This window comes from Oncorhynchus nerka, linkage group LG26 (genome assembly GCF_034236695.1).
Source record: "Oncorhynchus nerka isolate Pitt River linkage group LG26, Oner_Uvic_2.0, whole genome shotgun sequence".
Classification (NCBI taxonomy): domain Eukaryota; kingdom Metazoa; phylum Chordata; class Actinopteri; order Salmoniformes; family Salmonidae; genus Oncorhynchus; species Oncorhynchus nerka.
The window spans coordinates 33,364,053-33,379,175 of NC_088421.1; the positions used below are offsets into that span (position 1 = coordinate 33,364,053).

The 15,123-nt window shown below is 42.0% G+C and overlaps 1 protein-coding gene across 1 annotated transcript in view; it reads right to left on the reverse strand.

Annotated features, from left to right (window-relative positions):
- Positions 1-15,123, reverse strand: part of lmtk2 (lemur tyrosine kinase 2) — a 50,942-nt gene that overhangs the window by 18,521 nt on the left and 17,298 nt on the right. The window contains 5 exon segments of the mRNA XM_065010460.1: positions 3,212-3,299; positions 3,737-3,855; positions 4,388-4,464; positions 7,618-7,771; positions 9,641-9,774. Of these exon segments, the coding sequence (XP_064866532.1) occupies positions 3,212-3,299; positions 3,737-3,855; positions 4,388-4,464; positions 7,618-7,771; positions 9,641-9,774 (572 nt within the window).

The window sequence follows — 15,123 nt, forward strand, 5'->3', positions numbered from 1 at the left end:
GGCAGGGGGCTTATGACCTCAAGTTACCCTAACAGGTAGGCAGGCCTACATAATGTTCGCTGTGTTTATGCATGTTTTTGGAACATCAAATTCATCAATAAGATACTAACTAATTAAAAGATCACATTTGGGATCTAACTAATGATTAGATCAATAGGATAAATGCAGATAAGCAAACACAAGATTCAGACTATTTATAGCCACTATGCTGTTTTCAGCTGGCCTACAGGTGATGATGCTTATTGCTAATAGCATTCCTAAAAGATATGGACCATGCATAGGCTATATTCACAATGTTCCAATATGTATAAAATAAATAAATACAAATATGGACCATGCATAGGCTATATTCACAATGGTCCAATATGTATAAAATAAATAAATAAATACAAATATGGACCAAAATATAAAATAAATAAATACAAATATGGACCATGCATAGGCTATATTCACAATGGTCCAATATGTATAAAATAAATAAATACAAATATGGACCATGCATAGGCTATATTCACAATGGTCCAATTTGTATAAAATAAATAAATAAAAATGTTAAACAAATAATTTTACCAGTATGTTATTAGGCTCATTATATTTTAGACGGCGTGAGCATTATTTTATTTTTCATTCGCTTTGGAGTAAAAAGTCCCCAGAACAGAGCTTCTCAATCTTTCAATATAAAAATTCTCTGGGGGGACCCCCTCCGCAACTTCTCCCCCAGAGCTCCCTTTTCATGTCATCCAACAAATGTAAACGTTTGCTAAACGGCATTGGTATTTGGATTGGTTGGTACTTTGGTCAGATGACATGAAAATAGAGCACTTTGGCCACGCAGACCAGTGGTGGGTTTGGTGTTGAAATGAGAATGTATGAGCAGAAAAGAACCCCATACCTACTGTAAAATATGGTGGTGGATCTTTGATGTTATGGGGTTATTTTGCTTCCACAGGGGCCCTTGTTAAGGTCAACAGCTTCATGAACTTTACCCAGTACCAGGATATTTCAGCCCAAAATCTGGTTGCCTCGGTCAGGAGGCTGAAACTCGGCTGCAAGTGGATCTTCCAGCAACACAATAACCCAAGCACACATTAAAAATCAACAAAGAAATGGTTAATTGGCTACAAAAGTGACATTTTACACTGGCCATCTCAGTCTCCAGCCTTGAAACTACTATAAAACCTGTGGTTGGATAAAGGATATCAAGGATCTGGAAAGATTATGTAGGGAGGAATGGTCTAAGATCCCTGCCAATGTCTTCTCCAACTCATAAAACATTTTAGAAAAATGCTCAGTGCCATTATGCTAGCAAGGTGAGGTATTGGAAAGTATTGAAAACAGGAGTGTAAATCATTTTGACCCCAATGTTTGATATGAAGTTTTTTATTTTTTCCATACAAATATCATGACACCTACATAATTTAACAATAAAAAAGGTGCAAATCACCCCACCCATACCTGACAAAATAAGAAGTCCTCAAAGCTCCTCCATAGACCAGATGCAAAAACTGTTGCAGAGACATCAGAGCTGAGCTACCTCATCAAGTTAATACCTCCGGCCAAGATGACCTGCTCAGTTACAAGGTCCACTCACACCCTCCTCTCCAGCCTGAAGTTGTTTAACGACCACAATAACATTAAGTCATTAGCCAAACCCCATCTCCGTCCTCTGGATGTCGATTAAGGCAGCCCCTTCCTACAACCAGAGGCCTCTGCTATAGTAGCAGCCAGTCAGTCACAAGGCACAGTACCAGGCAGAGAGAGAGAGCTCTGTCAGAGATATGGGGGGCATCCCTCCTCCCTTTATAGAGGCTAGATCTGGGTTGGGGTCTAATTTATAGAGGCTAGATCTGGGTTGGGGTCTAATTTATAGAGGCTAGATCTGGGTTAGGGTCTAATTTATAGAGGCTAGATCTGGGTTAGGGTCTGATTCATAGAGTCTAGATCTGGGTTAGGGTCTGATCTATAGAGGCTAGATCTGGGTTAGGGTCTGATTCATAGAGTCTAAATCTGGGTTAGGGTCACTTGAGGGCTCCCACATGTACACACACACAAAGTCTGACACACACACACAAAGTAAAACTCCATCTATGCAAACAAACACGAAGCCCAACAGTAAACACATTCAAGACAAACACACACTATATCAAACACACACTATATCAAACACACACTATATCAAACACACACTATATCAAACACACCCCACTTACACACACTATATCAAACACGCCCCACTTACACACAAGCACACGCGTACACACACTAAACCGAGGGCTGGTGCCACTGCGGGTAACAGCCTTTCAGATGCACTGAAAAATGAGCTCTGGCCGAACTGAATCAGAACATACCATTCACATGCCTGACTTACAGCCTGTCATCCCGAAACAGACTCAGCCGAAACACTAACCCCAAGAGGGGGAACGGAAACACATAGAAATAAATACCTCTGAAACTCCCAGCTAATCCTAAAGACAGGCAGGACCTAATCAACAGGGTAATGTATATTCTACCAAGACTGAACATTCTGACACGCGCACACAGCACGAGCTGTCAAAAAAAGCACTATGAGGACCAACATATTGCCGGTGTGGAGAGAAAACACACAAACACAGCAGGATGTGGGACTGGGCTCAGTGGGCAGATGGGGGGTAAATGGAGCCTGTTTGCTGGTTGAGGGAGGGACGGAGGGAATGTGAGTTGAGACAGGTCCCTGATGAAACCTGCTGCTATGCAGCTCTCTGGTCCTGGGCACAGGGGCAAGAGGGGCCCAGAATAGATCAAGAAAAACACTAGATAAATCAGGCCATGATGGACAGCATTGACGGAGTGTAGCTCCCCAATAACCCAAGACGGATAGGCAAGCTAATTTAAGATGCACGGCTAAACCGGGAAGGGGGGTGCTTGTAAAGCCAGGTGATTGGGAGACTAAATGATGTCTACTTATTGGATGGCGTTGGAACTGGAGTGTGAGCTGCCCACAAGCGGAGCTTACCACAGTCAGACCGACAGGATGGTCTAATTACTCCCTTCCACTCGGATCATGAGTTAAGAAAAATGCCTGGCATGTTGACATATCATTTGGTGGCAGCTGTGGGATTCATCCAAAACATGTTCTGATGTTTTGACTTTTAAAAGGGTTCACTGATAAACTATAATAGGTACTGTATATTGACTCATGCAAACATAAATGATAGTAATTGAGGACACTCACCAGCTCGCAGTACTCAAAGACCAGCAAGAAGGGGATAGCCTCCACACACTGGCCCAGACACTGCAGGATGTTAGGGTGCACCAGAACTCTATGAAGAGAAACACCGGTTAAGACAATCTACTGTAGTCTATATCACTGATGTGAATACTGGAGGACTACAGCTGGCATCTCTTCCAGTCCCATTTTGTTACTAAAGTCTAGTGAAATAAGAACACTCTGCAGTGTCCAAGTTAGAAGGCAGAGGGTGCTGCTCCACTAGGAGAAGTCAGGCGTAGCGGTCATTATAATACCTTAGTTACTTTATTCAAGTACTGACAGATCCGTTACTCTGTTATTTCGATTCTTGCTATAATGCATTTTCTAAATTAATCTGGTGTGTTCCATTTAGCCAATTGTTGGAACTGGGCCTTTGGCAAAATTTTCCTGAAAATCTGAAAATGACCCTGAAATTGCCATGACAATAAAATAAATGTCCAAAATGCCCCTTCTTTTCAGCCTCTCCCAGCAGACATGCCAGTAGCTCACCTGTAAGGGTCTCCGTGCTGCAAGAAGTCATTCTGCTCCATGGCACTTGCGTTAGCCTTCAGCTCCTTGACCACCACCTTGGCCCCACCCGGGTCTGTGTAGATCTCACTGAGGAGGACCTAGACACACACACACAGGTTAGAGTGCAGGGAAGGAAACACACAGGAAGCATGTTAAGGGTCGAGCCAAAACACTGGTAGTCTGCAGGAAGGCAGGTCTTTCTGAAAACAAGGGAAGGATGGGGGGTAGCTAGGGAATGGATGTAGCTAGGGAATGACGGGGGTGTAGCTTGGAGATGGGGGGGGGGTGTAGCTACGGGATGGGTGAAAGCCAGGGGAGCCATGGAGAGACAGCATTAATCACAACATAGAACACACTGCCAGGTGGTGTAGGACCAGAGGCTGAGGGGCTACTCTAGTCATATTTACCATGTTGATTCATTGAGAATGAGCTTCAACTGTGACGAAGTGAGCAGCTGTCTCCTTTTGTTATTACGTACACCAAAACTCAACCCCGGGGTGAAATAGTCGCTCCCTCTCAAACACACTGTACAGGCTACTGGAGACAACTGACTAAAGCGTCTGGAGTAGGGTTGGAATTTTGGGAAAGGTAACAGAATTTTGCGACCTTCGTCAGGAAGAAATGTCTTACCTTGCCAAACCAGCCGTTCCCAATCTCCTGGATGTAGCTGAGACTGTGACGGACCACCTGAGGGCCAGTGGATCCCACTGCGGTGGCCAACAAAAAAGAACCCAGAGTTAGTGTGTGTGTGTGTGATCTGCAGGTATGTCGTAGTACGCAGCATTCTGGTCCCAGACCAAACCATGGTGACACAATGGCACCCGTTTGTTTTTTCTATTTTTATTTATTTAACCTTTATTTAAATAGGCTGTTGCATGATATCAAATGTTAATCTGTATGGTTTTTCCTCTGTGAAGAGATGCAGCCAGGGCATGAGTTCAATCAATACAGAAAACTGGAGCAGTTGTGTTAGTTATCTAAACACAGTAGCAGGATTCTATTCAGATCAGATGCTCAGGCCAGGATATGTTCGAACTGTATTTACTCATTGCAAAACAACAGCAGTGTTACACATTATGGATTCCCAGGAAAAAGGTACAGGAGTGTTTAAACAAAAGCTTCATACATTAAGATGTTAATCTACTTCCTTCCCATATGAAGCCTGAGCATGTAAACTGAGGCTAACATTTGACCTTACACAGAGCCCATATGGAACTAGTACAGAAGGAAATATCCAAGGGTCAGTATTTCTGTCACATGCCACTGAATCTACTTAGAAATGTCTTACAGTACATGAGGAAAACAGCCGGCAGATGTGGCTTCACTGAGCCAAGTTAGCTAACTAAACCAACACAGACGTTATGCATGGGTTTCCTACACAATCAGGTCAACAAACCTTGTTGAGGGGACTTCACATCAAAAGTATTCAGAGCTCTAAAGTGAAACTAATTTGGTGACATATGTGACAAACTATTTTTTGTGCAGCCAGAGATGTTATTTTGGGAGCATTGTGCGACTTGGAAAAGATCTCCCAGATAATAACTGTTGTAGCCTAATGATAAGGCTTCGCCGTACCGTTGTTTCCGAGTGCTAGAGAAAACAATCTGATTTGATAGCGTCATGGTTGCACCATTACTACAGAAAAAAACTGCTTGCTTGTAGCCCAACAAGGTCAAAAGATCTGACCAATATTACCGCCTAAACATTTCTATCTTCCTATAGCGGGAACCACATTTTACATTCAAACCATGCCATTGTAAAACTATTCACTAACCATTTATAATTTGTTCAGTCATGTCACCTCATTGGCGAGCTAGCTAACAACCTGGTAACTTTTTTTTAAAAGTCTTATTTAACTAGGCAAGTCAGTTATGAACAAATTCTTATTTACAATGACGGCCTACCCCAGCCAAACCCAAACGACGCTCGGCCAATTGTGCGCTACCCTATGGGACTCCCAATCACGGCCGGATGTGATACAGCCTGGATTCAAACCAGGGACTGTAGTGATGCCTCCTGCACTGAGATGCAGTGCCTTAGACCGCTGTGCCAGTTTATCCAAACATTTTGTAGCACAGAAAGGAAAAGGGATAGCTACTTCAGAAGATCAATGATCATAACAATGAATGAATGACAGATATCTTGCATGACATCATTGCAAATGGGACATTTTTAAAGAGTGTGTACAATTAAATGTACTGGTTTTACACAATGTAGAAAAAAACTAATATTCCACAAATGACTTATCAACATTTTAGCTTTTATAAAAAACGAATGTCTTTACAGTGTAGGCTGTAAATATAGGCTGTATCTCAATCAATTTAAAAAATCTTATTTTCTGGTGCTCATAAATTTAATGTGGTGCTTCCTAACATTTTTCAGTTGAGAGGACCACTGCTACCAATAAAAAAATGTTAATTTAGAGCCCCGAATGCATTACGGACCAGGAAGTAGAATATAAACTCTAGGCCTATATGCACCTCAGACAGATGTGGCCCCATCCTGTCTTCATATGAATCAGTGGGGGGGTACTCTTAGAGACTAAAATAATCTGGCTAAGCGTTTGAGTAAATCCTTTACAATAGTACATGATAAAATTACAAGGATTTGACCTACTCCCCAGACAGAAACAGCCTTTGTGCGATAATGCAGTCATGGTTTTGCATCAGTTGTGGACCTAATCTTGATCTTCGCGGGCTGAACATTTTCTTTTTCAAAGAGCCCCTATGATAATCACCCTATCACTCCTTTAAATGGAGTGATCCCATCTAGCCATCAAATTAAGTCACAAATCCATAATAAAGTAAAGACATAAGCCCTGGCCATATGCATTGAACCAAAAGTGAATGAGTCGCTCTCACAACATCGTGTGTGCCTGATACAACAGCATCTGGGAGTGTTTGGAGACTAGCACCTGTCCACTACCCAAGGGGGAGCTACTGAGAATGTAGCACAGTCCTGTTATGCAATGACTGACTGGCACAGCTCAAAGGCTATCACACTGCATACGAGAAGCAGAGAAAACACTCCTACTAAGAGAATGACATAAATACTCAACGGCTGATGGAGGCCATAATAAAGTTGAGCTTTTATGTCTACTTCAAAGGAGCATGTGATGACGTTTACAGACGATAAACTCACTATAATGTCACTGGCTGGAAGCAGGGCTGATATACGGCTTGTCATGTGAGGAAAGAGTATTAAACCCAGGGATATAGGCTGCCAGATCATTAGATGTGTTGTTGTCCCTAGACAGTGCATGACACTGTCCCAATTAAAGTGTAAAAAAAAAAGCAGGCAGGTTGGCATTTATTGGGATGATTTATGTATGAGGCAGCTCCGCAGAGTGGTCACTAGCTGGCACAGCCACAAAGTCATAAAATGTTATTAACCCTAACCACACAGCAAACCTTATGCCCAACCGTAACCTTAAATTACAACCAAAAAGCACATTTTTGTTTTTATACATTTTTACTTTGTGTCTGGTTCATCTAACGGAAACTGCTCTACTCTGCCTCCAGGACAAGACTCATCCCAATCAACCTGTAAAAAGCAGAGGAGAAAGTCCAAAGGGAATGATGACGCTATCAACTCCGCCTGACTGATACAGTAAGACAGCTGGGTCACATTCATTAGGTTTGAAAATTTGAAAATGTTTCACAACAGGAAATAAAAAAAGTTTAATTTCTTATGTGCGTTTACAGGAAGTCCCTTCCTGTTTCAGTCGGTTTGGTGCCTAATAAACACAACCCTGGATACTGTATGCCAAGTTATGGCAGGATAAAAAAAATCTTGGTCCTATGTGTAGTGTGCTGGTAGGACTACGCATCTAAGAAAAGTAAGGGTGTCTGACCCCTGACCTGAGATACGGGGGGGTGTCTCCAGATGGGGGGGTCCAGGCAGGGCCACAGGGGGCACTGCCAGGGTGTACACCTCAGCAGGGGACTGCATGGAGGGGGTGTCTTCAGCTGGAGGGGTGAAGTCAATCTCATCCTCAAAATTGTCCTCAAACTCCTGAAAAACACAATAGTACAACTGTGTTGACCAAACACAGGGATCCTACTTCTGACACCAGTATACGGTATAATTGTATGTGTGTTACATATGGATGAGGCAGAGCGAGATTAACATGTTTAATCCTTGAACTGGACCAAAACAGAATTATCATATTAGCATTTTTTTGCACATCATGTTCAAATCATCTAAGTGACTAACATTTAGTTGAGATACTTTTGTATTACTTGGACATGTGAGAAAAATGCTAATATCATGACTTGAATGGGATTTGGATTTGTGCCACAAATGCTAAAACGTTAGCATTTGGAAACAGTGCCAGGGAAACTAAACCAAAGTATGGATTTACTTTTTCAAACTTCGACCATAGACTGCTTAGGAAACCAATGTCCTTATTTAATTTTGGTGAAATATCCCTTTTTTACATTAATCATAGCCAATATCTCAAAGCAAGGGTTCTAAAATCTGGGTCACGGCAGGTAGCCTAGTGCTTAGAGCATTGGACCAGTAACCGAAAGGTTGCTGGATTGAATCCCCGAGCTGACAAGGTAAAAATCTGTCGTTCTGCCTGTGAACCAAACAAGGCAGTTAACCCACTCTTCCCCGGTAGGCCATTATTGTAAATAAGAAATTGTTTTTAACTGACTTGCCTAGTTTTTTTTTTTAAAGGTATAATTTAAAAAATGTAAACAATTTCAAATTAATGGCCTACAGAGTAGAGGTCGACCAATTATGATTTTTCAACGCTGATGCCGATTAATCTGACAATTTTTTAAATTTGTAATAATGACAATTACAACAATACTGAATGAACACTTAATTTAACTTAATATAATACAAAAATAAAATACATTTAGTAAATAATGAAACGTGTTCAATTTGGTTTAAATAATGCAAAAACAAAGTGTTGGAGAACAAAGTAAAAGTGCAATATGTGCCATGTAAAAAAGCTAACGTTTAAGTTCCTTGCTCAGAACATGAGAACATATGAAAGCTGGTGGTTCCTTTTAACATGAGTCTTCAATATTCCCAGGTAAGAAGTTTTAGGTTGTAGTTATTATAGGAATTATAGGACTCTCTCTCTATACCATTTGTATTTCATATACCTTTGACTATTGGATGTTCTTATAGGCACTTTAGTATTGCCAGTGTAACAGTATAGCTTCCGTCCCTCTCCTCACCCCTACCTAGACTCGAACCAGGAACACATTGACAACAGCCACCCTCGAAGCAGCGTTACCCATGCAGAGCAAGGGGAATAACTACTCCAAGTTTCAGAGCGAGTGACATTTGAAACGCTATTAGCGAGCACCCAGCTAACTAGCTAGCCATTTCACATCGGTTACACCAGCCTAATCCCGAGTTGATAGGCTTGAAGTCATAAACAGCTCAATGCTTGAAGTATTACGAAGAGCTGCTGTCAAACGCACTAAAGTGGATATATATCGATGGAATTAATCGAACAAAAGGACCATTTGTGATGTTTATGGGACATATTGGAGTGCCAACAGAAGAAGCTCGTCAAAGGTAAGGCATGATTTATATTTTTATTTCTGCGTTTTCTGTCACGCCTGCAGGGTTGAAATATGCTTCTATCTGTTTACGGAGGTGCTATCCTCAGATAATAGCATCGTTTGCATTTGCCGAAAAGCCTTTTTGAAATCTGACATGTTGGCTGCATTCACAACACGTGTAGCTCTAATTAGGTATCTTGCATGTGTGATTTCATGAAAGTTTGATTTTTATAGTCATTTATTTGAATTTGGCGCTCTGCATTTTCTCTGGCTTTTGGCCAGGTGGGACGCTAGCGTCCACATATCCCAGAGAGGTTAAGCCTAATACGTGTTGTCAGGTGCCTGAGAATCTCACCTTGAAATTGACTTCCCGCTCCTTGCAGCAGGTCACACAGTTCACCAGCAGGGCCACCAGGACAAGCAGGGCACTCAGTGACACAACCACAGAGAGGTGTAGAGAGACAGACGGCTGGCCACCTGCAGTTTCCCCTGAAAACAGACAGGTCAAATAATATTAGTTCTGCCATACAGCGTTGTGCTGAGCAGCTCAAAAGTTCAAGCTGTATCAAGAATAAGTATTGTACATGCCACTGGGACAGTGAATGGTGTTATGCAGCGCTGCAAGCGCAGATATGCCTCTATTTGATAGGCTTGTGTTCCTCGCCAGTAATGGACATTAACAAAAAAAGCTAAATGTACATTCAATTGCGATGCCTGGTATTCATATAGGCCTAGGTGTTTCCTTATGATGATCACATCCTGTTTCCGGTGTCACGTTCTACAATAACTCAGAGGCCAGAACAAGCTGAGGCTTGAGAGGTCTATTTCTCTTTGACCATTTCAATGCCACCTCAAACCCTTCCCCACTCACCCTCCTTCCCATTAGTACATCAACTGGCTGACATGGTCCACACAGAGCAGTAAAACGTGTTGGTTGCTGGAGATGCTGGGCCAGCAGTTCAGATGTCAAGTGTGCTGACAAGATCCTCTCTCCACCCCCTCACCACTCTGTCACCACAGCCCTATCAACAGAGGCTGGACTGACTGACCCCTATCACCACCACCATCCTCCTCCAAAAATACATGTTTACACAACAAACCACTCACAAACAACTACGGACACCAACTCATTCATCCCTGATACACTTCATCTAGACCTGATACAGACCTGCACTATCATATAAGATGGAGAAGTGTTTACAATCTCAGTAACCAGTACCACACCAGCATGATAGTTAAAGGTTATATTAAAAAAATAATTTAAATGTAAAGGTTTTAAATGTAACCTTTATTTAACTAGGCAAGTCAATTAAGAACAAATTCTACCCTGGACAAACCCGGACGACGCTGGGCCAATTGTGTGCCGCCCTATGGGACTCCCAATCACGGTGGGATGTGATACCGACTGGATTCGAACCAGGGACTGTAGTGACGCCTCTAGCACTGAGATGCAATGCCTTAGACAGCTGCGCCACTCGAGAGCCCAGATATAGGCTAATGATTCTATGTCAGTAATCTGATTCTCCACACATTCTATCTGGAACACAGGCTACCCTCTGACTGCTGCCCCAGCCCTGTGTCAGATACTCCTGTCTCACTATGTCAATATCCTGAAGTGGCTTCATCATCTCCTCATCACCTACCTGTCATGATGATATAGCACTATATACACACAGGACAGGTGAAAGAAATATGGAAGATGCCTACTGGGTATTTTGCCTTCACCTCTCCAGTTATTTTACATCAGTAGATTGAGGAAATTAGATGAGGAAGGGAACATAAGAGTCCACTTTTGACCATGGATAGCCTATGCACTTAGTTTAGGTAGGATTGTCATGGTTCCGTGTTTAACTACACACTACCATTTTAAATGAAGTGAGCCCTAGAGCTTTAATAAGCCAGAGGAAATAGCCTGGGAGAGCTGGCCAACAGAAACCCTAGTAGCATCAGTGGTCAAACAACTGGTGTTGCCGTACACAGAGAACTCAATCAGGCCAGTCAGACTCATCAGTGCAGCGCCTTGGGGACCAGTAGATATGATTCAATGTGTCAGCCATAATTTTAGGTTCACTTCACCACGCTACAACTGATACTACAGTAGCCTTAGCTATAGGCTACTACCATTAGCAGCAGCCAGTCTCCATGGAAACCAATACATATCCTCTCCATCTATCAACACCAACAGTAGCCTTTTGAAAAGGAAGTATTACAACCAAATAAGACTAGCCTACTAAAATAAGTGACTTCCAAGATAGGCCTAACCCACAATTACTGAATGGCTTATGTTGCCAGAGAGTGTTGTAGTAGTAGTAGAGCATCTCCATGTAAAGGACCCATGAGAACCAACATGTGAAGTTCTTAGGAGAATGTCAAATTGGATGTCAAATGAACACTAAGAGTGTATATTTGAGATATTAAGGCATATATAAATGTTTGAACCATTTACCATCCTACAAATGTACAACATAAATACAACCTAACACAATCATTAAAGACCCCTGCCAACTAATATTAACACATATTTAGTTTTGGACAAATTCGTTTCCTTCTGTAAGTTTAAGAAACATTGCCTTGTAATTTTGTTCCAAAAACATACATATCTTTAAGATATTTTTGAGTTTCTCTCGCTCATGAGGATAATACAAGTTTGCAGAAGTAACATGGACATTGAAAAGTAGTTGAAATTTAGTCAGTTCACTCTGACTGGACCAAATCTGAAACAATCAGACATCTGTTTCACAAGTTTGGACAGCACAGTACAGAACTGCACCGAGCTAAACACTCTACTGATCTCTACTGTGATGTCCAAACTTGTGAAACAGATGTCTGATTGTTTCAGATTTGGTCTGGATCAACCAAATGTGGCGGTGTTTGGGGACGGAGCTCATTACAATAGCCAATGTGTAGAATAACACCCAAATATATATTTCTACCTTTGTGTACCTATTCAACCGTGAAGCGAATGAAATTCATATCCATAATTATGCATTTCTGTATACTACAGATCAGGGGCCCGTGATGTAATTCCTATACTGTAATTCAATTATGTAAACCTAGTTCTTCAAAAACCAATATGCATGTTTTCAAACTCAGTGTCATGTCATAGCTGACACCCCAGCCTTTCTGCAGAAGTCTTTAAATCTAAATTCTGAGCAGATATTTAACAGGGTTTTGGAGAACGTGGTTGCATAAAAAAAAAACTTTTACCGTAATTGTTACCAAACTTTGCATCTGCACAGCTTTTGCAGTGTTTTTTAAAATGCTCTGTGTAAATTGGTCAAAGTAGTTATTGTGCAAAGAGTTGTATGGTTTATTAAACTTTGAAAAATCTGAGTCAACGCATAATTCAGTTACCATGTAATTGCCCAGTAGGCCTACAGGTATGTGTTAAGGGCACCTTGTATGCAAGTAGACTAAACCACAGGCAAAACAGAAACATGCAAACACTGGGCGTGAGTTCTACGTAAATCAGTGTTTGCTTACTGTGTCCTTCCACTCTGAAGCGACTGTGTAAGCATATGTCAAACAGTCAGGACGTGAAACATTTTATAATGAACAGAAATTAAAATGCAACATGTGGAGATTTGGTCCCATGTTTAATGAGCTAAAATAAGAGCCCAGAAATGTTTCAAGGGCACAAAAAGCTTATTTCTCAAAAAATGTGTTTATATCCGTTAGTAAGCATTTCTTCTTTGCGAAGATAATCCATCCAACAGGTTTGGCATATCAAGAAACTGATTAAACAGCAGGATCATTACACAGGTTCACCTTGTGCTGGAGGTGGTAAAAGGCCACTAAAATTTGCAGTTGTCACAACACAATGCCACAGATGACTCAAGTTGAGGGAGCTTGCAATTGGCATGGTGACTGCAGGAATGTCCTACTTCCCGAGAATTGAATATGAATTTCTACCATAAGCCACTTTCAATGTTGTTTTAGGGAATTTGGCAGTACGTCCAAACTTTCTCACAACAGCAGGCCACATATAACCCCACACCAGCACAGGACCTCCCACACCCAGCTTCTTTAACTGCAGGATCGTCTGAAACCAGCCACCAGGACAGCTGATGAAACTGAGTTTGCACAACCGAAGAACTTCTGCACAAATGGTCAGAAACTGTCTCAAGGAAGCTCATCTGCGTGCTCGTTGTCCTCACCATGGTGTTCACTTCACTGCAGTTCAGCGTCATAAACAACTTCAGTGGGAAAATGCTCACCTTCAATGGCCGCTGGCACGCTGGAGAAGGGTGCTCTTCACGGATGAAACCCGGTTTCAGCTATACTGGGCAGATGGCAGACAGCGTGTATGGTGTCATGTGGGCAAGTGGTTTGATGATATCAACGTTGTGAACAGAGTGACCATGGTGGGGTTATGTTATGGGCAGGCATAAACTACGGACAATGAACACAATTGCATTTTATCGACGGCAATCTGAATGCACTGAGATCCCGTGACAAGATCCTGAGGCCCATTGTCGTGCTATTCATCCACCACCATTACCTTATGTTTCAGCATGATAATGCACAATACACAATTCCTGGAGCTGAAAATGTCCCTGTTCTTCCATGGCCTGCATAAATCAGACATGTCACCCATTGAGCATGTTCGGGATGCTCTGGTTCGACGTGTATGACAGCGTGTTCCAGTTCCTGCCAATATCCAGCAAATTCGCACAGCCATTGAAGAGGAGTGGGCCAACATTTCAAAGGCCACAATCAACAACCTGATCAACTAACTATGGAAAGGAGATAAGTTGCGCTGCATGAGGAAAATGGTGGTCACAACAGATACTGACTGGTTCTGATACACATCCACTAAGATTTTTGTGACCAACAGTTGCCTATCTGTATTCCCAGTATGTGAAATCCATAGATTAGGGCCTAATGAATTGATTTGATTTGACCGATTTCCTTGACTGAACTTTACCTCAGTAAAATCTTTGAAATTGTTGAATGTTGCCTTTATATTTGTGTTCAGTATACATTGCTAATACAAATGACAGAACTTCCCTTCTAGTACATGTGTAACCTTGTTTACTACACTTTCATTTACAACTGAAAGCACATGAAAAAGCATCTCAGTTACAAAGCCATTGACAATAGATTGGTTTAAGCTTCAGATTCATCTTGTTGTGTTTTGCCGGCACGCCAGTTGGAGAACCACTGTAGTGGTGAATGACAGAGGCAGAGACAGTGGTCAGGTACCAATCCGATCTACAGATGCTGTTTTGAGTGGCTTCCTTTCCTTCTGCATGTGACAAGGACATTGAGTGAGCCACAGACTATTGATGCCACCTCGTCATAAACCTCCTGGGCAGTGTCTAATGATAATTTCCTCTCAGATCTAGCATGGCATGAGCCTGGCACAGAAAGCTAGTAGCTCTAGCAGTGCACGACTGCACGCAAGCCTATCAACGAACACAGCCTCTTCATATCTAACCTCACTTTTATAGGTCACAGAAACAAGAGGTGACACTCCGGTCCGAACCCGTGGTCCCACCGGAGTTGAGAGTCATAGCTACATACAAAATAGCTAACAGAAGAACACCACTCTGTCGGTCAGTGAAAGTGATTTTCCACACTGCACTAAACAATTGAATATGTCTTCGTGTCTTATATAATCCACAGAGAGAGAGAGAGACACGTTTGTGGTACAGTGCTAAAAGACAGCCACGAGGAAGCAGTGAAACATTTATGAATGGTGAATAAAATATTCAGGGGCCTGCCATCCAAACAGTGGCCCTGGTGATGTTGCTCTACATCTACATACATCCTGAGTATAGGTCAACAACACAAGTGTTTTCCCCACCTGACAAATACATTTTGTAGGCTAGTCAG